We start from the raw sequence: 27,046 nt of genomic DNA on the forward strand, positions 1-27,046 counted from the left end.
AGTTGACACGGCATTGCCAGCTCGAAACTCGTTTTCGACGAACTTCAGCGACTGCCAAACGAATGAGAGCGAAGCCGAATTCCCCCAAAAAGCCGAAGTTACGAAGATACGAGTGTGTGTGGTGCGAAAACTTCGGCGGCGGCGAAGCAACAACGACGGATTGTTCAGTTTGTCTTGAAATCGCGACTCGAACGGTCATCGTGTGCGGATGTTAAGCGGGAAAGTGGGAAATCGGAAAAGCGCAGTCAGAAACCGAAACCCAGCTAAAGAAAACTCGTGCAACTCGCTAGCAGTGCCCACGCAACAAACAAGAATAATAAATGCGAAATATATATGAAAAACACAGGTTTCAGTTTCAGTGACAAGTGTGCAACATAACTCAGCAGCAGTGAGGTGAATATACAAATCTCGATCCCCAAACGACTGTGCAACGCTCTCCAATCCCCGAATCCAATCAGAATCCCACCTGAGCTGAGCGCTACCTGCCAAGCGTGTTTCACTTTGCATTACCCGCGCTGACCAGTTGATCCCAACTTGTTTGCAACCCGTTCTCTTTCGTGCCTCTGACTGCAGAAAAGAGTGCGGATGGCGGAGTGCGGAGTGCAGCGTGAGGAAGACAAAGGAGTTATTTTTGGCCATCAGTTTGCCATTTGCATTTGTGCAGCCAGCCAAGTTGGCCCATTCAGCACATAAATTGCGAATGCAAACGGCCAAATTGTTATTGCCACTTAGAACAGCTCTAAGCGCAATTCTCTCGCCTTTTTTTTTCGTTCCGAGCAAAGTGTGCAATATCTTGGCCGTAACAGTAGCCACCTGGTCGCAACTTGCAGCAAGCGATTTGCGATTTGCGACTCGCGGCTAACAAAAAAAAAAGAAAAAATTGAGAAAAAACGCCACCAAGACACAAAAGCTGGTTGAAAAAAGTGCTGGCGATTGCATCGCATGTCGAGGTTGTTTCGCATGCCCTTGCCCCTCCGCCCCCTCCGTGACCCACCATGCCCCGTTTGCCACGCCTCTGCATACCCCCCTTCGGTTGCCCAAGAGCCATGCAACAATGCGAACAGAAAGAACTTCAAAAGCACTCCGACCCTCCGTCTGTTTTTTGGTGATTATGAGCGCAGAACTGCAGCATAGGGTCAAGAAAAAGTGCAGCCAAGTCGCCAGTTGGATGCTCTAACTTTTTAAAACCAAAATATCTGGAAATACTACAAAAAAATCGTTATGTTCAGCTTTTCAAAAGTATATTTCATTCTATTTGGTTGTCACTGTTGTTCTTTATGTTTTTATATATTTAATATATTTTAATATGATAGGTAAAGTTGTATTTATATACAGACAATTTACTAAGTATTCGGCACGGGGTCATTAAAAAACTTACAGACTTATTTTCATAATATTTTAGTGTCTCAATTAAACATTCAGCACTCTTTTTTTTATTTATTTTGTAATTGCATATAAAGTGGCGCTTTTTTAAAGAGTGTGATACGATCCAAATTTTTTTAATTCCTCGCTTAAAACAGGGGCATTAATTATTTCACAAAGGGATGAAAAACGCGATGGAATTTCTGCCGCAGTCAGTTAGGGTATTAAATGCAGGGGGCAAAAAAAGCGTTTCAGCTCGTTTCGCGGCGTACAATGGAACCTGAGAAGATTGGCCAGAGCCGAAAAAAGTGGCCAAAGAACCTGGCCAAAAAGAAGAAAGTGGCTCGTTGGCCAAAGAAGTGAGCGGGGCAGGCGGCAGGCTCAAAGCATTTAAGCGCCTTTGACACTCAGCTGGTGGCACAAAAGGGGGGCATGGTCTTCTGGATTAGGGGATTGGGGGTCATGTGAGACAGCTGCCAATCAATGGCAGACTAGGCCCATCACTTTGTGGCCATTTTGCCTCGTGTGGCATGTTGCATGTGTGTTACAATCGAAAAATAAACGTATAAATAAAACAAGAGCGACGAGAAAATCGAAAAAGGAAAATAGAAGAGGAAAACCGTTTTCAGAAATCGCTTCGAACTTCCCATTTTGGGCCAGGCAATGAGGAAATTATGCGCTAATGGCAGCCAAAGTTCAATTTCATAAATAGTTAACTTCAAAGTTGGTTACATTCTCCGAGGAAAAGTCAGTAAATTACACACACCCGTGTGTACACACACTCAATTGCCGCATAGAGAGAGACATTTTCAGCTTATTAAATGGAATTAAGCAATTTCTGCGTTATTACCATGAATATTTGAAATCGGGGGCAAATACCAAAGCCAGGGGATTAGTTATTTCCGACTTTACTTGCGCACTTTTATTCTTATTGATTCTTAGGCGGCAAATTAATGTTTTCATTGCGTTTTCCGTGCTCAGCCGCCTGTCCAACGGAAGTGTCGTGTGGCCCAATCAAACAAATACTCATACTCCGTAAAAAAAACGTGGCCGAGAAAAAGGAGCCACACAAAGCAACCAAATTACGCCTAATGGTTTTTTAATTGTAACAATAATTGCCGTCGCCATTGCATGAACAGCAGCAGCAGCAGCAGCAATCAGAGCCCTTAAGAAGGGTGAAAATGGCCGAAGGGGTAGGCATCTGACCCTCCTATTAATGAAAGCTCTTGGAAATCATTTAGATGCCTGCAAATTGCCAGGCTCTCATACAGTATGGAAAAATGTTTTCATGTAAAGAAAATGGGTATTTATGCGATATAAATTGGCAGAATAATCAGAAATATGCATAGAAGTTATTTATAATTCTTTCACGTTCTTAAACTAACATCTTATCATGATTTCTGATAGATTGAAACATATAAAATAGTTAAATGTCTTACTGATTTCTATTTCAAGACTGTTTTTAGGCACATTTCTTTAAATACTGAAAAAACAATAATCAACCGTCTTCAATGCCCTAAAATTACTGATATTGCTTAAATACCATAAACTTAAAAGATACATAGATACTTGTGATTTTCGAATCTAAAGAGTTTTGCCACAGACTGAGACTTTGTAAAGCCCTGACATTTTAAGTAATCAATTATAGGTATTTACGCATCCTACAGAAAGTGCATTATTTCATATTTATCAATTGAAATTAAAGATTTTTTTCTTTCTGTGCATTACAACGAATTGGAGGCTCATGTTTCTGCTGCGCCCGACTGTTGCTGCTGTGCAGAAGGCAGCATAATTGTTCGCTTCATGTTTGCGACTGAGTGTGCTCGTGTGCGTGTCTATAATTAAGGCCAAAAAGGCGAAATGGTAAAAAAAAGTGCTGGCCTAAGCTATGCCGACGACTAAACAAAAGCCAGCAATGAGACGCTGAACCTTGAACTTGCTGCCGTTGATGTGGATGGTGCTGCTGAACTCGGCTGCTATTTGGGTTTGTTTGATTCTATTCATTGTTCACTCGCCGGCAGTTGATTATGAGTGTATTTTTTTGTTTTTTGTTTCGTGTTTCTATTTGCTATTTGCTGGCTGTTTTTGCGAGCTGGCTTGTTGCTCTTTTGCTCTTTGGTCGTTTTTGGTTAGCCAACATAGCCTGAAATGGCCAAGCGTAGCATACTTTTGTGCGCCGAGGGTCTCTAATGTGCGCCATTTTGGTTTTATGCGGGGTCGGTGCCAGTGTGTGTGTGTGTGAGTGTGCGAGTGCGAGTGTGAGTGTGCGTGTTGGCCCATTTGCCCAGAGGTCATTATAGACGCTTCCTTGGTCCGCTCGGCACGTTGTGGCCGCCAACTTCCGCTCTTGTTGCTCTTGATGTTGCTGTTGGGGCATCTGCAAGTGTTGCTGATGTTGCTGTTACTGTTGGTGTTGCCACTTTGAGCCTTTTGGCTTTTGGCCGGGTCCAGCTCTCTAAAGTGGCAATTTGTCTAGTTCTGTAAGCGCCTCTTTTAACGATAATGATGATTGCGCATTGTTGCGTTTTTATTTCAGTGCACAACCTGTTCACACGCACACACACACACAGACAAATCCACTTGGAGTTATGCCTTTTTTTCTGTGCTTGTGTGTGTGTGTGTCTGTTTGCTTAGCATTTTCCGATTTTCATTCATAGCCGCACCGTTTCCCGTTTCATCCTTTTTCGCCCGTGTTCTTTCATTCGGGACTTTTATTATTTTCATTGCCATTTCTTATTCCATTTGGCCGTCTGTCAGTTGTCTGTCTTTTGGTTTATGCCTTTTGCTTTCTCTCACTTTTCCCATTTTTTTTCCACATTTTACCCCCCCTCTTTTTGGCCAAAACGTGTCGTCGCCGTTGTTAATTTTTAGTGTAGGACGAATGTTCGCATTTGCTTTATTGGCCATGGCCGAAATGCAATACCGTCTAGACGCCGCGTTTGTCCAGCGAGAGGCTTGTCGGGGGGCTAGGCCAACAGCCCGAACCAATCGTTTGATGTTCCTATTTGTTTTGGCCGAACTATTTTGATTTGCTATTTGGCTACAGTCGGTTTTGTTTTGGCCAATTCGGCATGACTGCTTTCGGTTTGATTTATTTTACATATTTTTTCTATTTGCCATTTGTTGGGTAAATAAAATCTAAAAGTTTCCATACAATTTTCGTCAATATTTGACCACATAAAATGCATTTCACATCGCTCTGTGTGTGTGTGTGCGTGCGTTTGTACCTGTGTGTGTGTGTGTGTGTGTCGTAAATAATCAATAAACATTTTGCGGTTACCGATGGTCAGTGTCGTGGCCCCAGTTGACATCCATCGATGGCTATCGCACTCTGGACTCTGGACTTTGGCCGACGGCATCAGCTGATTACTTTATCACAAAAGCGTAAAATGAGGGGACGAACGTCAGAGGGCTAGCACACACACATACACACGCTCACGCACACATGCATAACTTAGCCGGCATTCACGTGCTGCACCGAATGACTTTATCGACTGCTAAACGTCGCTTGGCCATTTGATGCGGACGTCGATGTGCACACGTTTAACCCACTGGCAAGTATTCACACAAACAGAGCAGAGCACAGAGCACTATTTTCTAGCAGTGTACTTTAGTGAGCAGCACACACACTCTGTGATAATTTTTCTGCTTTGTCGTGTGCCCTGGCTTTGCTCATGGCTCCAGTTCACAACGTCCTGGGTCCTGGGCCCTGAGTCCTGAGTCCCGAGCTCCGAGTCCTGAGCCCCCTAAATGTTTATTGCTTCATTCTGTTCATTCTGTTGCGCAATTTAATCGATGTCTGGCTGCTCGGCTGACTGCGCTCCACTCCACTCCACTACACTACACTTCACCCCGTTTCCTGATCCCTGATTTTAAAGAGCGGCTAATGTAAAGCGTTGAATTATGGCAATTTGCGATTTAATGAAACTTTATTCAGCCGGCAATCAGAAGTGCTCCATATATATACGCGCTGCCTGTCCATCTTGATGGGACTGCTGGTGGTACCCGTTTGGAGCGGAGATTGCGACTCACACCACCCCAAGGATTTTGATCCTTTTAAGCAATTATCTTATAACACAATCCTGTGGGGGTCAATCCGTGCCTCATTTTGCGCTCGAATGCGCCGCACAAAGTATTTAAGTAACTCAAGCCGTTACCAACAAAACAGATTTGGCTGAAGGAGAACGGATAGTGGCTATGGGATTTGGGGGCTCGGGATTGGACCAGAGGTGGGGGCGGGGTTAACCCTTTTTGTTTGCCCTCCTGGATTATGTATTTGTGTTTATCTTCAGTTTTTGTCTGCTCTGTTTTGCTGCCGCTGCTGCGAATGAGAAAGCTTACCGCAAAAAAAGAAGGGGGAAAAAAATAGAAAGCCGTAATGAAATGCAAAATCGCTTAAGTTCGCCGGCAGGGGAAACACACAGCTGCCCCGCCCCCCCAAAGCAGCCGCCCCTTTTTGTTGACAGCGTGTTAGTGGAAACTAAATGAAATTTTCTTCATGCTCTAGCTTTGTGGGTTTTTGTTTACACCACCCCCCCCCCCCCCCCCGGTTTTTCATGGCTCTGTGTCGGCTGTGTGTTAATGTGTTTGGGGGTGTCTATTAAGGGTGCTACATGTACATCAGGACAGACATCATCCTCATCATCGTTACGTCCTTGTGATCATCATTACCATCGGTGTGGCGGCTGTATTTGTAGTTGTAGTTGTACTTGCCGCCGTTACCTTGGCCCCATTGCCATTGTCCTGTGCATAATTGAATGCTCAGACGCTTTTCAAATTCCACTTAATTCCCGGGGTGCAATATGTATGGTTACATTGTGAAAAATCAGTTATCTATATATATACGGCATAGTAAAATATATTCAATAGAACCTTCTATTAATGTCTAAAACATGGCAAAGTTAGCTATGTTAAATGGCTGTGCTGTAAGAGTTGGAGCAAAGTAGCTTACTAACTACATCATTTTTCTCTGTGCATATGTGTAGGAGTTACCTCTTCAATGACTTCCGCATAAGTGTTTAATTTCCTGTGTATTAACATGCTTAGCACAACAGAGAGAAGCGAATAAGCTACAAAACGCATTGCAGATATGAAAAAGGGGTTGCAAAAAATGAAAACCAGAAAAGGTGCGTTTTGTAAACCCCCCTCTGAGTGGGCTGGCATAACGATTTGTGCCAACAAATTTATTTAAAAAGGATTATCAGCAGCTAAGCGCCATGCTGGCACACTTCAAAGGCCGCCACGCTTTTCCACCGCTCCCCCATCGGAAAATTTTTGATGATGGGGAGTGGGTGAAACTGGGGAGGCACAGAGAAACAAAGAGCAAACAAAACACGTAAGCGCCGCCATGGCATATGCAAATTTCAATGTCAGACTCAGTCTGAATTTGAATTTGAATTTGAACTCGAGTATGAATTTGACATTCAATTTTGTTTTTTTTTTTTTTTATGAGTTGGGGGGAAGGGTCGTCGTGGGCTAAGTGGCTTTATATTTGATGATTATGGCTGGGGACAGGGTTTAAATAATCAAAATTCCGACCATTTCAAGATTAAGTCCGAAGTTTCAGTAATTCGATGCGCTCACAAAAATCGAGTCTTCTAGGATGTCTTTTCATTTTATGAAATTCCTGTGATAACCTTTCGCTTTACATGAACTTGATGACATTTATATGCTTTTAAGGGGGTTCGCTACTGGGTTCATATCGAGTTTAAAAATACCGAAAAAAAAATTGTAGCAACCGAATCAGAAGGCGTGAGAAATTCAATTTGTTGTCACGTCCATCAGGTTAAAATGAAAGTGGCGGGAGTTATTTTGTGGAGCAGGGTTGGCATTTTCATGTTATTGAATACTTTAAAAGGTTTTTCGACTACCCCTACCACCTCAGCCCATACAGTTCCGAAAATTCGAATCTTTCTCAATTTTCAGTCGTGTTTCCCGGGTCCTTTGTGAATTTCTGGGGTTGGTAAAATTCTAGTTGAAACATTTTATTTACTAATTGCTGAGAATTTCCTTGTATATGTGCGTACATATTTTGGGGAAATTTGTTTCTCCTTCAATGAGCGCTCGTGCGAGTGTGTGTGTGTGTGTGTGCATGTGCGGAAGTTCACACACGCCTGAACACTCAGAGCCTGTCAAACGCACTGCAGGAAAATCCCCTTGCAGTTTTCCCTTTCGAAGTTGGCTGAAAATTTTCAAATTTCCGGCCCACCCACTTCACCGCGCCGAAGGAAATTGTCTACGCATGTTTCTGGCACTTTTAAGCGGATATAGTATATGTGGGAAACTATTCCGCCAGCTAAGTCTGCTCCTTATCCATTATTAATACACGGTGCCCAAAGTGTTCAACACAAATTTGCAATTTGCTCAAGATTCGCTGGGTGGGAAGGGCGTGAATTAGCCCGGCCAGCCCGATAAGCATTTCCCTTCGCTTTCCCTTCAATTTCACCCTCCAACTTCGACTAAATGGCATATGGATTTCCGTTGTCCGTTCGTGCCTTATCTCATTGCCATTGGCAATGTCTGTCTGATGTGATAATCCGCAGGAATTAATAAATAAACCATTAACAAATAAACTAGAGCTCAGTCCATGCACACACAGCATTGCATTGTGATTGGGTGGTGGGTGGTTGGGTGGGTGGCTGTCGGTGGTCACTGGCCTTCGGGCAAATGTGCGTGCCGCTGGGAAACCCTTATCAAGGACTCACCAACAGCGCCAGTCAGGTCCAACCCTGACTTGACTTTCTGCAAACATCAGCAAACAAAAGCGGAAGGTTCACTCCAACACCTCACTCTTAGGATTTTTCCTTGAACAGTGGCACAAATCCTTTAATGTGGTCGAACAATTTGCAAGAATAGAAACCTTTTTACACTTTTTAATAATGAAATAATAAATGTTCACCCTCCTTCAACGTCTCTCCTGTGCGTTACCTCTAATTCTTTTTTGATTTTTTTACCCCCTGCTAAAGGTCATTGAGGGCGTGCCTTCAAAAAAAAAAAAAAAAAATGGGAGGATCCAATGCAAATGGCATTTGTGCGTGTGTCGCCTGAAATTTCAGTCAATTAAATGAAAATAAATGAATTATTGATAGTTTTCATGGCTCTCGTACAACTTGAACTAAACCTTGGCCAAATGTAATTAGGGGAAGAGTCGTCGGCACAGCCAGTGGAAGAATGTCATTTGAATAATTTAAAATGTTAGACGCGCTGGCCGTTCGATTGCCAGGCACAGGACATGGGATATCGGGACATCAGGAGCATAGGACACCGGACGGTGCATGGTGGGCGGTTGGGCAATGGGCTCTGGAGTCCTGCTCCTGACCGGAGCCACAATGACGTTAATGACAGTGACGAGCGGTTGTTTGCCTCAGTTCTCGTCGACCAAACATTCGGCGCAAACAAACAAACAAACAAATGCACGCACGTACTCCGTGTGACGCACACTCACACTTACTCATAAAAAACAATCAAAATGCAAAACGGAACCAGGCAGACGACACTCCATGGGGAAAGACTCCGTGTGTGTGTGTGTGTGTGTGTGTAGGTGTACACTGGAAGAAAAATTCCATACAAGTTTATAGTTATAACTTTGCTTGTTGGATTGCACTTGATTAGAACTTAGAATAAGCTCAAGCTCTCGACTTTTATTTCAAGAATTAACTTCTTGTCGTAGTGCATCTCCTTACTCCCTAAACCTTTTCTCTCAGTGCACGTGCGTGAGCCTTGCACCAGGAGGATCAACGACAAACACAAATGGCTCCTGATTGCAGGCAGGAAGCAACAGCTAAGGGGATGTGGTGGTCGGACCGGGGAATGGGGGGGTTTCTACGTCTGTCTGGCTATGCGACTAGAATTCAACATTTTGCCGCCATTAAAATCAAATTGCACTTTCGTGCAGCACAGGCCAGGATACTAAGCCAGAAAATCTGGTGGAGAGGGCATGGAATGGGCAGTGGGGTGGCGAAGCGACGGAGGTCACGAGCCGCGTCAACGTTTTTGGCAATTTCGGCGAAATATTGCTCTCGCTCCTCTGTAGCCATGCTTTTTTTTATGATTAATAAAAGCAAATGTAAATAGTCGCAAATAAAAAGCAGCTAAACGAAATGAAAGCAAGCGTTGCAAAGGCGACCTTCAGCAGGGTGGTGCAGGTGGTTGCATTGGGCGGGGTGGGGGTCGTTGGTGCCTGGCTGGTTGGTTGGTTGGTTGGTTGGCTGGGAAAACTCTCTCACCTCGCCCCTCTCTGGTCCCACAAACTTTCGCTTAATTTCTATTAGCATTGCTGTCGCTTCGTTTTCATTGCTGCGGCACGCTCCGCAGGTTGCTGAGGTTACCCAAGGGTTGGACGGGGTTGCGAAACTTGCTGCAGGGGTGAATTAGTGGGTGAGGGGTGGCGCGGTGGCAAGGTGACCAGGGAACGCTGAGGGAATGCAACTGTCTGCCCGGCTTGATTGTTTGTATTTCTCATGGCACTCCATGTCAGTCAAAATCGCTTCGTTTTCCCCACTTTCAAAACAGTCAAGCTGCCACAGATCGAACCATTGGATTGGATTTGGGAGTTACAACGCTAATTCTACGAAAAACATTACTTTTAACATTCTTTTCATACTGAAAGATAATTTATTTTATCATATACACTTGTAATTTCATTACATGAAATTGATCATGAGCTTACCATTTAAATTACGTTTAAAGGACAACTATATGCTGTGCAAAAAGTCTGTAAAGTTTAGCTATAAAACGCTATTGCCACACAATTTTCGTTTAGAGCTGCAGAGAATTCAACTTAGGGAACTTTGACTGTAAACCCATTCCATTTATAACCCCTAAAAAGTATGCACCATACCACCCAACAAAGCCACCCACTTTGTACTGCTGTTTGTTTTACAACGTTTTTAACTTGTTTGCAAGGATTAGGTAAGCAACTCAAACAAGAGCTAGTGCCCAGGACATCCAGCCAGCCAGGATGCAATGCGAACTCATAAAAATAGACAAAGACATGGCCTGCCAATTTTCAGTGGGAAAATGATAGCAGGGCCGTGTGGGGTGGCGGTGGTAAGTTGGGGAAACTCACCGACCAGTTGCCATAGACTGATTTCCATTCAGCAACCGTTGCCAACATTAAATGCATCGAATTACATTTTCTATTAACCAACTTTAAGAGGGTAGGGGTGGTTGTTTGGGATCGTGTGGCTACTTTGTGTGTGGAAAAGGGGGAGGGCTTGAGGCTAAATGGGGGTCCTGTTGTGCCAGCCATGAGCGAATGTTGCTCGTTTGTTTGCTGCTTGTTTTACAATTCGCTTTTTTAACGCTTTCGCGCTGTGATTCCTTCGTCCTGCCAGCGGGTCCCTGACATTGTTGTGCGGCGCCTTGAACCTTTTGCAGTCCCTGGTCCTTGAGCCCCCGCATTCTCCATCCAAGCCGCAAACCCCCAACCCGTGGCACACAGCCACCCTCTGCTAACCCGTCTTGATTGCAGAAGTTTTTGTACTGCGCTTTGGCTAAGAAGCCGCTGGCTGCACGCCGTTTAGACCAGCTCCTACTCCTACTCCACCGCCAGCTTTCTGGCTTTAAGTTATGAAAACTTTTGTCGTTGTTTTTCCTGCCCGCCTTTTCTTTTGCCGCTATGTTTCTCCACTGTTCGCTGTTCAGGTTTTTCCACGTATTTGGTTCCTCTTTAAGCGCACATTAATCAAAGTTTTTCGCCGGGCTTAGCCGAAGTTTGAGGGCATTTATAAGGCAATTGTGGAGTTCGTTTCGTTGGCCACGACAGGTGTGTGTGGGTGCCGGCTTCTTGTCCCGTTTCTTTGATGGCTGCATTGGACATTGAAGCCATATGGCATTGTGGCCTTACATTCAGGAGCGCGATAAGAAAAGCGGAAGGTATAAGGTATAATGAATATTAGCTAGTTTTTCAACAAATACGTCGAAAGAGTTGTGGGAATGTTCAAGATTCTTCTTCTTTTTTACAACTCAGGAAATACTTTCATTATGTTATAGAGTGGTGATTTATTTAATGGTAAATAATATGTTATACCATGTGCATTTTGGAAGTAAAAAATCTCTTGATACATTAAATCGATAGTTTTGAAAGCGCAAATACATTGACTACTTCAGTGATTCTATATTTGGCTTCCCCTTAAGCTAATTCTCTGCCACAGTGCAGCTGGACAAACCTGTCAAACAAAAGTCTCCGAAAATTCCTGAAAACTTTCTCGTTCCCCAAGAACTGACCAGAGTTCTGGTTTCCAACTCCCTCCCCTGCTAACTCCTATTTATGCCGCTCTGCCAGTGAAGGCAAGTCGAAGGGCTGGGACGGCAAAAGTAAGCTGCAAGACATTCCAAAGAGCCGACTGTCTGAAGGTTACCGCACACTCACACAATGCCTAATTGTCTTTGGGCTCGACTCTGTCTGGCCGACGGCCCCTGCCCCATCCGCCGCCCCCCTATTTTCAGCTTTTCCCGCACAGCACCGATTCGCCCCGCCCCCTCAGGGCCTGTCTGAGTGACTTATGTCTGGCTTTAGAGAACTTTTTGCAGCATACAATGTTGCATTGCAAATTGAAACACGCGACGCTACGCGATGCGGAGCATTGGGAAAAAAAGAAGAGAATTTCCCAGACACACACATACACACGGAACTACGGGCATATGCATAAATAATAATGCACGAGCATACTTTAAGTGCAGGCGTCTGCTAGGCTCAAAGCCCCGATTCTCTGTTATATTCTGGTTGAAGTTACCATGCCCCATACCCATTTCCATTTCCACTCCCGATCCCAATCCCAATCCCCTGCCATCTGAAAACCCTTCACTCGTCTAGCCGTCTGCTCTCGCTTTGGGCTGTCCGGTTTTTCCAGGAGTTGGGCAGTGGGTGGCTTGTATGCACTTCAGTTGTTCGCTCGAAAGTGTCTGCTGCATTTACCCTTGAAAATGTAGCCGCTGCAGACTCCGCTGCACGTTGCACGTTGCACATTGCCCGTTGCAAATGAGTTCAATACACTTGGCATAAACACAAACATTACTGGGAAATCCACTCATAGCGCGGTACATTTCCCACTGCGCCGGCGTCGCATTTCCCAACTAATAATGCTCTCGACATTCTCGCTCTTTCAGGTTTTTCACGAACTCACAGCCGAACCATCGCTACCAAGACGAGCGAAGCCCAAAGCGAGTGTGTTTATTTAACACACTTCCTCGTTGCGAAAGTCTTCAGTTCGTGTCTGCTGCTCGCGAAGTGCGCGCCACAGTGAAGAGGGAAAGCGGAAACGGAAACGAATGCGTCGCAAGCGATAACGGAAACGGAAGCGAAGGAACATGTGTGTGTGACGGGAAGATCTCTGCTACCCGAATTTAGAATAGATCGTATAGATCGCAGCCAATGCCGCTCAATGCCCAGTTAAAGATTGCTCAATCAGTGAACAAAGTGACATACGCGAAAGTCAGTGACTCAAACTGTTGTGCTAAAAAGCAACAAAAATACTCTATTGCCGACTTTAGCCAGGCCAAAAGGCAGGCAGGCAGCATGTGTGCCACGGGGAAAGGTAAGCACAGGCTCTGTAGCCTCAGTGCCCTGCTCCTCGTCCTGGTCGCCCAAACAGTGCACGTGGAATACGCCCGGGCGGATTATGAGAACACCTGGAATCTATATTACGAGCCGCCCTGCTGCACGGGCTCATCTGCTGCCCATCATCTGCGCCACCACAAAGGTAAGTCCCTACAGTTACTCAGTGCCATCCTTCACCCACCTCGTCCCGATGTTTCAGTCAAGGTAAGTCTAAGTGGTGGCCAAGGCTAAGGAGTCCCGACTAATTTGCTGCCGGATTAGGGTGGGTTTATATGGCAACTAAATTCACTTTGACTGATTGCTGCACTGCAAGATAAAAAAGACACTTTCTGTGCTTAGTGCTTAGTTCTCCAGATCATAGTTTCTATAATATAATATATTACTAGGTAGTTTTTTTTTTCAAAGCTATCCTGTATAGTCGAAGGTGGTCGGGAAAGACTTTTATAAACAGCTTTCTGAAGCACAACTACTAGGTATTAAGTAATGACAAACTGAATTTTTCTTGTTACAGTTTCCTAGAAACACATGCAAAATAAGTTGGCACAGGTTATAGTTGCTGTTCATAGAATTTGTTTTATTATGATACCATAGCAAAAGAGAATGCAACATCAAACAAACAATTTTCTTTGTGAAAAATCTTGTTAGAGCGTTAATATTAGATATTTTTTGTAGTGCCTTTGCTCGGATATATGCGAAATACAAATAGAATGGCTTAAACGTTTTCCTCACTTTGTTCGGCCTCGAATTCCCAGCCAGCTAAGCCCCGGCAAACAAAACTATTCACAACAATGGGCTGAGGGTCGAAATCGAAGTTTTGGGAAATAAGTCAACAGCTTACATAGCCGCGAATGCCAAGAAGCTGAAATAGATGTGGCTGGGAGTGTCTCTCTGTGTGTGTGTGGGACGCGGGGGTTTCCCTTTTTATGGCCGAAAGGAATAATTTTCACTTTAAGCGGATTTGCCGCCCACGCCCCATGCTCCTTTTCTTGATTTGCCATTTCGGTCCACTTCCGTCGGCGACGTCTGTTATCCTTTTTCACCCGGCTCTCTGGCCATTTGGCATCCAGAACTCGTTCGCATTGCTATTGTTTTGCCATTGTTTTATTTCATCGGCAAGACATTTCTCTTCCGCATTGTGTGAAGTCGATAGGGGCTTTCGGGGGATCGGCGATGGTGGGGGTTTTTTTTTCAGAACTTATAGACTCATTCGCGCGCAGCAGCCTGTGCTTCCTTGTACTTTACTTTTCCGCCAGTACTCGAGCAAAATTAAAAACTTTTGCCCGGCTGCACGGACTTCGTTTCGTTGTTTGTTCAACGGCAGGACCTCTCCTCAACCGCCTCACCTCCCGACTTACCCCCATCTTGACCGTCACTTCCGCCACTTAAGTTGTGTTTTATTTTACCCGAGCTGTGCTGCGTTTTTTTTTTATCTGCACCCCAACTATTAGTGTTTAATTAGTTTTCAAGTGGACTTTTTATGAACTGAAAGCCGAGCTAAGCCCAACACAGATTCCCGTTTTACTGAGCTGTCGCTGAATAATTAAAACTCATTTCGCATATCGGATGAATGTGAGTAAGTAATCCGCTTTAACCAACAAAGTGCAGGAAATACTATTCGCAGCAGCAATGTAAAACTTTTTAATGCTCATCAGAAATTATGACTAGCCGGGGCTATTATGTGTGAAAATTCGCCTTTGTCTCGCATTTTTATTTACATAAACAATTTGGGCTTACGCAAAGAATCTCATCCTTACAATTAATGCAATCTGGGTAGGGATTTTCCAACCGCAGAAATGTAAACAGAAACGAGTTTTAAGCGCTCAAACTTTTCCGGCGACCCACAAAAATAAAAAAAAAAAAACGAAAGAAGGATATTTTCAACTTCATAAAGGTTCTCCGAGACGCCAAAGTAAGCAACAAAAACCAGACCAAATAATAAAAAAAAAAAATACCGAAAAGGGAAAACAAGAAGGAAAGTACGAGGCGAAAAGCTTTGGGATAGCATATCAGATGTTTGCGTTGTTAATTAAAGAAAAACAAGCAAAAGTTTAATGGCGAATATTAGCGCTCCCCCGCTGAAATGACCCCCAGAAAAGCCCCCAGACGCAACCTCAATATCCACCTGGTTTTTGGACCAAAGTTGCGGACATTGCGTAAATAGAAACAGCACAAAAGGGGTGCAAAGGCACACACATACACACACACAGAAACTTTGCTCCTTATTTCCCTCACGCACGCAAAGCCGAAAAAAAAACACAGCACAAAAAACAGGAAAAGCGGGAAAACAGGAAAATGGCCATGGGAGCCGTAAAGCAGGGAAATGAAAACTGTTCACAAATGTTCATTCCTCTCGTAAACTTTAAGAATTTCGAGCATTTAGCGCTGGCAGCCAACAAAAGTTTGTTGTTTCACCCAGCACTTCCTTTTTTTTTTTGGGGCCGAAAACGAGGAAACTTTTACGTTCGACCAGCAGGTGGATGTAGTACTCTGAGCTGTGGGCAGCCATCGTCGGCTAAATTAGCCAACCCAGCTCAGCAATTAAGCAGCAATTTTCAGTTGTAAACGCCAAAGGAGGGCTAAAAGTTTTTGGCAAGATTTCTAGCAAGGCATTTCATAAGTCCATCAGCAAATTCACACAATTGAAGTCAAGTCAAAGGTACAATTGGCGAAAACCGAACGAAAAGCACACACGCAAGCACAATCAATGCCACCAACAGGGCGTATACGCAATTTAGGGGGTTGATGTAGCTGGGGGCCGGAATTTAAGAAAATCAATACAGGTCTGCGCTCCCTTTCATGTGTGTTGCCGCCATAAATAGCAGATTCACCTGTGTGTTTGGGTTTTTGGGCCAAATCCAAAGCCGAGTAAGCTATAATTTACAATCGCATTGACCTGATTTCCGGCCTACGGATTCATTAGCCAGCGAATGCCAACTGTAACTGCAACTCCAAGTGCCATAATTCAGTTCGCTTGGCCGCAAGTACAAATGCTTGTTTGACACACAGAGTGTGTAATTTATCTTAATGCAAAAAGGAGAGGCGTAGCGACTATGACCTTCCCAAGGATCAGATGCGGCAAACCCAGATACAAAGATACAATGGTGCGGATATAAATACACCAGCACCCACACGGGTTGCGGTTTCTTGTTCCCTACAAACAAAAGCCAGACGATGAAAGTGTATGTGTGTATGTGTGTGTGTGTGTTTATGTGTTTCTGTTTGTGTGTGAATCGACACCTCGAAGGATAGGGCTTCTCGACCGCAAACGAAAGGAGGAGCCAAGGATGCGCCTACTCGAGGACTTTTCCGGCCAGCTCTCCTCACGTTTCAAAGCCACTCGCATTTCGACTCGAGTTAATGACGACAAATTAATTAAACCAAAAATGTCTGCGCCACTAAATTTGATTATAAAAGTTTACGTTTTCCATTCCAATTTCCCTCCGACTGTGGCTGAGTGTGTGGCTTTTGCCATAAATTCGTTAACATAATGATGCTATACTTGTACGCATTAACACACAAAAAAAAAAAAAAGGAAACAAACAAATACGCATTAAAACTTTGGACTTTCAACTTTTCTTTGGGGCCTTTCAAACGACAATGGCAACTTGTTTATAGTTTTGGTTTAACAACTTACGGCAAGCCTATTAAAATTAATTTCGTTTTATGTTAATGCCGAGTTTATTCAATTTATTTAAAACACATGTCGCTTGATTTAATTAACTTTACATGACCGTTGCGGCTTTTGTTGCATGCACCATGTTGCTGCTGCAACCGACGTTGCTCCCGTGGCTGTTGCAGCTGCAGCTGCAACTTGTGCTGCTGCTGCTGCGGGTGACACATGATGGGCGAAAGCCCGATGGCCATAACACCAGAGCTGACAATATTACGCCGCTATTGTTGTCAGCCGTGTGTTTTTAATTAAACACTTTAAACCGCAAGGACGAGGCTTAAACAGCTTTTAATTATAAAGCATTAACAGAAGATCCTATCATAAAATACAAATATTAACCAGAAACTCTAACTGTTCTGGCTTGCCAATGTAATTGTTATGCGTTGCATTAGCACAAAATTACACTCTTGAACATTTAATGGTTAAGTTAGGCCAAATTTCTGTCTATTATCATGATGCATCTTGACCTCGCATGACCTCAATAAGTATCGCCCGAGGACCTTCACTCATTAGTGATGGCCATTACAAGCAAACTGGAAACTTCAGTCCTTTGCCAGGATGTCATAAACATAAATAATCATTAAAACTAGACATAAATTGCAAACTTTGATCTTCAGGCATGGCATTAACGTTTCGCTAAGCACTATACACACACTCGAACACACACGGACACCTCTCTGTGCACTTACTTACACTCGATTTCAATTATCTGCTCGTATTTAGATACACCAACCACAAGGATAACAACAAGGGAAAAAGCAAAGGCATCGAGAAATAATATGAACAGCCGAAATATGTTCATTCATTAAGAGTGGAAGCGGGCATGAGGGTTAGGGTGTGTGTCCGTCAGAAATAATTCGTAGTGAAATATATTAAAGTTATGGCCTGACCCCCGGGCACATGTGTTGGTCTGGTGGTTGGTCGAGTTGCCCCCTTTTCTGTTTTCGGGGGAATTTATATATGGAATAGCGTGAAATTGGGGGAAGACCCGCCGCACGAGTTCGTTTGTGCTGGATTTTTAGAGTGGACACCGAACTATTTTGACCGAAAGCATAAGGCTGGTAAAAGTTTGGGGGACTGGGCGGTCTGTCGGCATTTTCCCGGGGGTTGCTGCTCGCCAGCATATTGCAAAAGTTAAATTGGTTTATTGTCCATTTTTATGACACAGAAATAACTTTGTGCCATGCGAAATAATTGCATTAAGTGCAGCCTTCCTCCCTTTCAAACTCGACTTGCATGGGAATTGTGTGATTTAAATGGACGTATCGGAGCTTTTTTGCATGATATATGTATATTCCGTATGGAATGCCAGGGAGGGGTGAAAAATTAACACATCATTTAATCGACGCACAATGGAAAGCGATAACAAAGCAATCAGACGGATGAAGTTTCATTGCAAGGGTATGTGGGTGGAAAACCCATTTCTAATTAATGCTCAGATAGCACAGCTTGTCCGTGTGTTTGTGTTTGAAAATTGTGTTCACAATGAAACGCCTACGAAGTGGCAGAGAAGACAGAAAACGGGAGCAAAGGCAGGAAAAAAGGAACGGAATCGATTGACCTGTTTCCCTTACAGATACAGCTACAGATACTTCCAACTGAAGGTTCTGAAACGGAGTTGGATCCCTACTCAATAACGGTATTTAAGCGGCATTCTCTGCCCTGTCCGTGTGTGCAGTCATTTATAATAAATAATAAACCTGAAACAAAGGACTTACAAACACACTCGCACGCACAAAGCAGCAGACAAAGGAAAGTTATGGCCAAACAACTTCTTCATATGGATATTCAATATTTATTACGCATACGCCGTGTGGTACTGTGGCGTCCTGCAGTCACGCTATTTGAAATCAATGCGAGAAAATATACACTTCATCAGTATATATACAGCACTTGCAGGAGAGAGAGAGAGAGAGAGAGAGAGTGAGAACGAGATAGCGAACGCAAAAGAGAAAGACAAAGTATTTATGATAAACAAATACTTTTCACATTTTCTGCGGCAGGCTTCCAATGAAATGGGACATGAATAAGTTCTTATATGTACTGCACAGGACATGACATAAATTTATGGAAAGCGGATTGATGTCTTTAAAAAGAAATTAGTAACACAGAATAATTTCACCATCCTCACAAGTTAAAAAGCATTCACAGCCATTCCCATAATTCAGTAAGCACCCATCGACTGCTGGCATTGAAATGCCAGGCATTAATGCGACGTCGCGCACCGTTCGCTTTTAAGGACCGACACATATAATCATATAAAGTCATTTCCATGAAAAATGAACTTTCCCTCTGCGGTGAGCAGAGGTGTGTTTGCTGGGGGAAAAGGGACGATGGCGACGCGCCTTGTTTGGCCCGGCAAATGTGGCTTAATAGCAAAATATAAATCTCAACTCGGTTCGTGGATATTTTGCATTGCGCATTGCGAGTATTTCAATTGTTACGCAAAAATTATGCGTGGAGCATAAAACCGCACACGGAGCGCAGATGGCAAAAAGGACATGGGTGGGGGCACATTAAATTGCAATAGCGCACAAAAGTATGCAATAAAATTTGGCTAATGCGTACAACAAGCAGACTGTCTGTGGCTGTAAGTGTGCGTATGCGCGTATGCGCCTCTGTAGTGGTGTGTTTGCGGGTGTGTGCCAATATTAGTCATGCCACAGCGCACACACCCACACGAGCCATCCTGCATACATTGCCATTTCGAATTGCACATAAAACCGCCAATTTAAAAATGAAAACTGCCGGCCAGGCTGTCATGAGATGCGCCCGCGTGGTATGGGTTTTCCAACAGCGTGGCGGGGGGGAGGTGGAGGGTAAAACTTCAGTCTGCCGCATAATTCACTTTTTGTGTGTGCGTTGTTTTTGTTATTTCCCGCCGTGGTAACCGCTCAATTGCTGGCTGCTACCTTTTGGCGCAAGGCCCGAGCAAAAGTGAAATTTAGCGGCTACAATTACCGTGCAATTTTTGGGCCAAGTTTCCTTCAGGGGGTGCGCGGTTTTTGGTGGGCCAGGGCAGCGGGAATTGGTCTCTTTGCGCCGTGCAATTTGCCACACTTTCGAATTAGTCGAGATACAAGGGGAGTCAGTGGCGGGGTGTTGCCCTGTGTGCAGCGAAGGTGGGTAGAATTTAAAATGCCTCACCATAAATAAGTGCTGAGGTGTTGGCCGATATTCCTCCCAGGGGGTGGATTCCGCCGGTCTGTTTTCTCCTTCTGCCCTTCTGCCTTTCTGCCAGCTGTCTACGGTCAACTGCAACCTTGCCATTACACAGAAACCGCCCATTTCTACATTCCCATTCCATCCCCTCGTCTAACTCTCTAATTTATGCACCCTTCTGAAGGCAACGGCGCAACCTGCTGCGTTGCATGTGCTCCCCTCGGAGTTGCCTTTATACGATTTTTTAGTGCTACACGAGTTTTATAGAAGAAGCTTTTATTTTTTCTGGTTTACCCAATTGAGGTGAAACGGAAATGAGCTGCCGGAAACGGCAAACCCGCACACACACACACATATATACAGGCAGAGATACAGACACAAACGCGCACATATACACACGGCACAGTTGCGGATTAGGGCAGCAAGGTGCTGTCCTGTAATTTGAAACAATTTAGGCCACGCGTCGTCAAAGAAATGCGTCCGAATTCATTCTCCTTATTCCGAGAAAAAGATGGAACCCCAAAGGAAAGCTGCGTGTGATTGCTTTAAGGGAATTCTTTAAGTCCTGTTCAACAGGAAGAAAAAGATCTGAGCAAAATGATTAGTAAAACTATCAATAGGAATTATAAAAACAAATATTTATATGTATAAATCAATTTATTTATAGTCTCTGTTATTATTTAATCGTTTTGCGATATGCGTCACTCGGCCATAAAATCGAATTGCCAACCCTTTTGTATGATATTTTTTCGCTCTGTAAAAATGTATGTCGCACGCACTTTGGCGGCGTCTGGTCGAGGTGCAAAGTTATGCGCATACGAAACGCAAAAAGGCTCAAAGGATACTCCACTTCGTCCTTAACACTCTACGACATGTGCGTGCTGCATGGCGTTAGCATACTTTTTTCCTTCTCTTTTTTTTTTGCCTTGCCAGGTGGTAGTCGTAGTCGTCTTGGTCCAAAGTGAAGTTATAGTTGGGGAAAGTTAAAGTTGCCTTTTGTCACGAAATAGATACTCCTTTGTCGGGCCCCCCAAGGCAAAGGCGTGTCCGGAAAAGAAATGCCTCAAAGGAAAAGCGGCAAACGTGTTGAAAATTAAGAAAATAGCAGGCAACCAGCCGAAAAACCCCCAAATTCAAGCTGCCAATCAACGTCGAGGCCAGTTGCTGTTGCTTCCATTTGGCCAGAGAAAATTCTGCTGACGCAGGAGGAGAGTAACCGAATCAGGAGACACTGTTGACACAAAAGGTGTAGCCTGGAAATAAGCATATTATTATGTCCTTTGTGTGTTATGAAAGCGAGAGAAAGCCGGGCGCCAACAGGGACACTGTGCGAATGGCCCAAATCTAATGAGTAAATGAAGAGAGGGGCGTGCTGGGCAGGGCAAACAAGTCAAATGATTTATGTGCTCACCCGGCAAAGGACACGAAGGACCCGCCAGCCGAAGAAAGGACATAAAAACTTAAATAATATCTACGATACAGAGGTGGAGGAGCTAGCCTGGCTTGGCCCACCTTGCGTGCCGAATGGCTTCTTGTTTGTCTTTTATGATGATTATTTTTCAACATTTTTACGATTTATATGATGGCAGTAGCTGGAGCAGATGGAGCAGCAGTAGCAGCACAGCCAGTGGAAGTAGTTCGGTTCGGCTCCGAATGCAATTATAGTGCACGCACGGACACCGAACACAATAAAAGGATCGTAAAGGGGAATCTGACTTCTATATATCAAGCCGGCGGACCAACTGTGTCAGAGCGTGTCTGTCTAATTAGACGAGAGCTGCTGACCCCCGCCTACCCCCGGCGATTTCATGTCTCAGTTATGTGGGTAATTAAACTTACAACTTGGTGCCATTGTATGTATATAGTGCCCATCTAAGACTCCAGCTCCAGCTCCAGTTTCATCTCCATCCTCATTTGGTATTTGTGTTGCCAGCAGGAGAGCTTCAGGAGCTCACTCCTTTCGCAAGTGCTCCTCCCAGCGAAGCTATCATTATGCCGCACACACACACAAACATACTAAAGGACGCTTGAAGTTTCGGCAAGGCGGTGTGGATTTATAGCTGTTACCCACTGTAACAGTGTGGTCCCAGTAACTGCCACCTCACCTGCCAGCTCACCTGCTACCCGAACATAATTCTTGCCGCATAATTGCAGCATTAACAGGGTTAATGGCGCCGCCACTGTCTTGGCATGTTTTTACGAAAATGTTGCCTATTATGATGAGCAAATGTGTTATAAACAATAACATGAAGTGGGCCACAGGACATTGTGAAAAGGTTTGAGCAGGGTGCTCTGCCTGTTCTTGCCGGGCGAAGTTTCAACCGCATCTGCATTCGTTCAACTAATTAGCAAAACTTTCACGTGCGCTTAGCAAGTGGATAGTTTATAAATTTAGCATAAATAAATATAATAAGGAAAAAGTTGATATTTACATGTTCTCACTAGTGCTAGTAGCAGAAGGATTTTGTTATGGTATAAATTATATTAAATGTATATACTTAACTGTAACGAAATTACTCACCTGTCCCACATTTTCGAACCCCATTGGCACATCTCTATTGGCACACCACCACCCTATGGAAAATCCAGTTCGTCGTGTGTTTTTGTTTAGTTTTTCCTTTTCGCCACATAATTAACATGCAGACAGGCACACACCCGTTCTGCAAACTCGTGACCCTCGTTCGCTTGCCTCTTGCCACACCAACGACAGGGGTTAAGGCAACAATGTTGCAGTTATTAAACCAAGATGGGAAGCACTTCAACCCGAGGGAGAGTGCACCACCAACCAAATGCGGAGCCACCACCACGTCTCAATACGGGCTACACATAATGGCCAATAAAATGCATGCAATTTCCTATGTTTCGAGAAACTTTTGACGCTGCATTAACATTTAAATGAGTTTATCAGTGCGTGTGCGATCGCAAATGGGGTGCGGGAAGTGGGGTGCGGAAAGTGGAAAGTAGTACAAATATTTATGTTGAGTCCCGCAAGGGCACTAAAAAGCCATCTGGCCCAAAGGACATGGACACAAAACGCGAACGCGAAGAGACAGCCCCAATGATTCAGACTGATTTATGTGTTTTTGAACTTTTTCCTCTGCGTAATTTAATTAATGGCCATCAGGGCAAGGGGTAGTAGTCCTGTATCCTGATCGCCGACGGGGTGTGAGCACTCACTTCAGACACTTTCAGTCACTTCATATCGCCGAAGTAGTGTACCTGGCTTAAGATTAATTAGCACTTGCAACGCACCGAAGGCGTCGAGGGAAAGCCCCCTTTAGCCCCAAATCCGCCGACTTGTTTAGCAGCTGAAAACAAATTGCGGCCAATTGCGCACTGGCCACTTGAGTGGGTGAGTGATGGGCGGGGCTGCTGGGCGGTCTGGGCTGAGCTTTGGGGAAATCAAGGTAAAGTGCCGCCGCTCTGGTTACTTTCAGCTTTCCTTTCCTTTTTTTTTCCTCCCGTTTCACTCATCCAGCTCACATGGCGTCCTTTGGCTCGGCATGCAAACGTGGCTTTGCCTTCCAATGTCACGTGACCGCAGGGAATCGGTGGGCAGCAGGGAAAGTGCTCTCTGGGCCACATTCATGGCCAGAGATATTCAGCTGGAAGCTTGCTCAACACGCTGACATACAGCCCCGGGGATAAGCTGGGCAAAATTTAGTGCCATCCCCCTTCCCCTCTTTAAAAAATTCAAATCACCTAAAAAATATGCAAGAGATTTATCCCCCATTCCATGTACATAGTAAAAGCTTATCCACTGCACTCGCAGCTTAATGTAAATATATTTGAGCACTGCACAAAATAATTGTTTCGTTTAATATTTGCTTAATTTTGGTTTATCTAATCAAGTTCTGGGGTAGATTAAAACTGCATTTTAGGCTCAAGTTTAGATGAAGATTTGTTTATTTTGGTATTTATGCACAAGTTTGAAATAGTTCCTTATATACCTTACATATATATCATCATTATCTTTTTGTGTTTCAGTGCACTTAGACGTGTGTGACTTGCAGCTATGCGAATGCCAGGCACCCACACTTTGTGTGGCTCTCACGTTTAGTTTTCATAAATTTTCGCCATAAATATTTATGCGGGCGCTTTGAAATATGGAAAATTGGTAATTGGAAAATTTTTATCATGGTGCTGGAAAGTTCGCCACACACTCGAACCACAAGCCCCGGGGTGTAGCACTGGTATTTGTTGTAATTTCAGGTGGTGACCCCGACGTGGTTAGATATCGAATTCCAATTATGCGCTGTAATTAAAAACGCTTCAAAGCGCAGATCGCTTGATGAATTCCAGGGAAATTTTAGTCCGCCCACTCTTCGGCTTTTCTCGCCATTTTCTGCTCCTCCATACGCCCTCTCTCGGTTTTTGCCCATAAGCTTTTACCACAAATACATGTGTCGTTACATTGAAATGGAAATGTAAAACTCGGAAATGCATTCCAAGTGGAAGGGAAGCTGCGCGGGCAAAGGGAAGGCGGTGCAAATTCGGGCAGAAGTAAGTCGAGACGCGTATTTTTCAGCATATTAAACAAGCCAAGAGGTTCAAATGTTCCTGGTGGTCGTGGTCCTGGTTCTGCTCCTTTTTGGCTCAGTTCCTTTTGGGAGTTCGCTGGCTGTCTGCCGGGCTGTCAGACCACGTCGACTTCATCGTCTGCTTGACGTCTCATTTTTTCCCAGTTTTCTCAGTTTTCCGGCTCCTTTCGTTCGAGTACATATCCTTTTGGTCCTGCTGCACGTTTTTTTCGGCCTTCCCCGCCGCACCGCCTGCACTACCCTGCCGCACTTGCCAGTGTTGCTGACGCATGATGTAGGTGTCTAGACTTGCTAATGTTTCCTCTCGCTGCTGCAGTTGCAACATGCAGCTTCCGATGGAGTCGTAAAACTCATCCGCTGAATTATGTTGCCTCAATTTTTGACCAGTTTCGGCATCCCAGCGCATATCCCTGGGATTTGGCTTTAAAAATGGTAGCTCGTTGAGTGCTTTAAGTTGGTATATCCTTGGTTTTTCCCTTCACTTCTCCCGAAGCCACTGACACACTTCCCTTGTAAACCAACTTGTAATATATTCCCACGCCATTTCGTGTCGAGAGTGTGCAAGTGAACACATACACACACACATGCATATTACGTATACGTACTGTGTGCTCAACCACATTTGCAGTGAGCAGAGAATTGCACGTTTGTGTTTCTAGATTACAGCATTGTCTGGCTATCCAGGACATCAGAGAGTCCTGGTGAGCCTGCAGGGGACTCAAGTGCCGGTGCCAGCCATGTCTATGGCTTTATTTTTACTATACCACACCATACTATATACACTTCTGTGTCGCGCTTTCTTCTCTCTCTCTCTCTTTCTTTCTCTGTCTCGCGGTGCCCAATTTCTTTCTCGCTTTTTTACGGCGTTTGCCATCATAAACTGGCATAAAGAAGGGCCTGAAGAGGCACACGGAATGAAACCAAAAGCGCAGCCCAGTAAAATGAAGTCTAAGCTAAATCCCACATAAGGTACGAACGTGCTCAACACAAATGCCAGGTGCTTACACAAACACACACGCACACACACTGTGGCATGGCAGGCTGTTTGCCGTTTACCTTATTGGGTTTTTACAGCCCACACCGAACGAAAAACTATGGTGGTAGTGCAGTGGCATTTATGCGGCGGTTGGCAACCTACGTGATAATTGTATTGTTTATTTTGGTTCCCACAAAGGCACACACAAATTTGGTAAGCTTATTAAGCATGCCTCCTTAACCAAAAACAAAAAAATATGTGTGATAGCTGAACACTCAAGCAAAATGATGCCAGAATGTATGATACATTGCAACTATTAATAAGCAAATTCACTTAATTTTCGCTCAGTGCGCCTGCTATTTGTTCGTGGCCTTTGGGCGAGTTCTGTGAGCAAACTTGCCCTAAAGCCTGAGCCAAATTTAAGCCTGGCCAACAGCGGCGGCAGTTCACTTTGCATACATATGTCTCGTCTGCATCGGCGAATCTCCTTCTACTACTTCTCCGCCGGCAGTCGCAGTCTGCTTGGCCAGCGCATTCGACTGGAAGCTGTTAAATATCGAACACATATTTATATGTAGCCAGGATGCAGGTGGTATGGCCAGGACATTGGCAAATGGCTTCGAGATTTGTGCGACAGTTTATGCTGCTGGAAGCGAGATAAGCCTGATGCATGGCCACGACCCCGAGCTTTACATTTCCGGATCCACAAAACTACATAATGCACACGAACGAAATTTAACGTACTTCCTGATGATTATTTTGCCTTTAAAGTATGCCTTGCAGGATGCTAGTTCTTTCTCCATTTGCTAGACCGTAATCAACGTAAATAAGAAGAATATTTCATTTGTCTCAGGAGCAGAAAACAACTGACATAGCAGTACAGATTTGATTTCCTTTCGGCTGTTGAAAAGCCAATCATTGTTAAATTAACGCCATAAAAAATTACGCACTGCCTGGCACTCGGCTTCAATCTACGGTGGAGTGAAGTGAAGTGTAACGAAGTACAGTGAAGCCAAGTCAAGCAACCGCAACGCAACTGAGACAGAATCAAATAAAAATTAAGTGCTGACTCAGTTCGTCTGGAAAAAAGAGAAAAGGAAACGAAGGCAAAACAGTGTGCGGCATGCAAAGTGGAGATAAGAAAAAATGCTTCACAATAACAACAACAATGCGGCGGCGTTACGGGGCGCTGGTGGGCGGTGGGCGGTGGGCGTGGCAGGGCATTTACATGACCGCAAAACACAACAATGGAAGTCGCAGCCAAACAAAACGTTTCACTGTGTGCGTGCGTGTGCATGTGTGAGGGGGTAAAGTACAACCACAATTTTCATATGGGTAGTGTGAAACAGAAGTCGGACCGAAAACTGTGACCATATGCAAAGGCAGGTGTTTTCTGCGTATGTATGTGCTTATGTGTGTGTGTGTGTGTGTGCATGGGTGGCTGTATGTTTGGTGTGGGTGAGATAGGAAAGGAGATCCTTGGCCTGGCTAAGACAAATGATGCAAAATACATTTGGACCCCGCGCACCACGAAAATGGAGGCAAATTTTTCATTTACCTGCTGCCAGGCTCAGACTTTCGTCCTTCGTCCTTGCCCCAGCATCCCCTCCACCTTGCATCCTTGCCACCCCACCATTTGCCGTTGCCATTGGAAGTTAAGTATACGTAACGTAAACGCAAATTTAATGCTTGAAAAATTCGCTTAAATGGATTTAAGTGCCGCTTTCTCTTCCTATTTTTTTTGTGCTTTCTGCTGATTTTTTTTTTCTTTTTGC

The 27,046-nt window shown here is 44.4% G+C and overlaps 1 protein-coding gene across 4 annotated transcripts in view; it reads left to right on the plus strand.

Moving 5' to 3' along the window:
• The first annotated feature begins 166 nt into the window (after nt 1–166).
• The window catches only part of Sema2b (Semaphorin 2b), a 45,235-nt gene continuing 18,355 nt past the window's right edge, over nt 167–27,046 (plus strand). For 3 of the 4 annotated variants that reach the window (NM_001274096.1, NM_001144208.2, NM_001274095.1), the window contains exons 1-2: nt 167–393; nt 12,472–13,064. In NM_001274096.1, the coding sequence (NP_001261025.1) occupies nt 12,737–13,064 (328 nt within the window). In that variant the 5' untranslated portion in view covers nt 167–393; nt 12,472–12,736. Of the gene's footprint in view, nt 394–12,471; nt 13,065–27,046 lie in introns of those variants that run through there. The other variant, NM_001038863.4, reaches the window with a different exon arrangement.

Source organism: Drosophila melanogaster, chromosome 2R (assembly GCF_000001215.4).
Source record: "Drosophila melanogaster chromosome 2R".
NCBI classification, from domain to species: Eukaryota; Metazoa; Arthropoda; class Insecta; order Diptera; family Drosophilidae; genus Drosophila; species Drosophila melanogaster.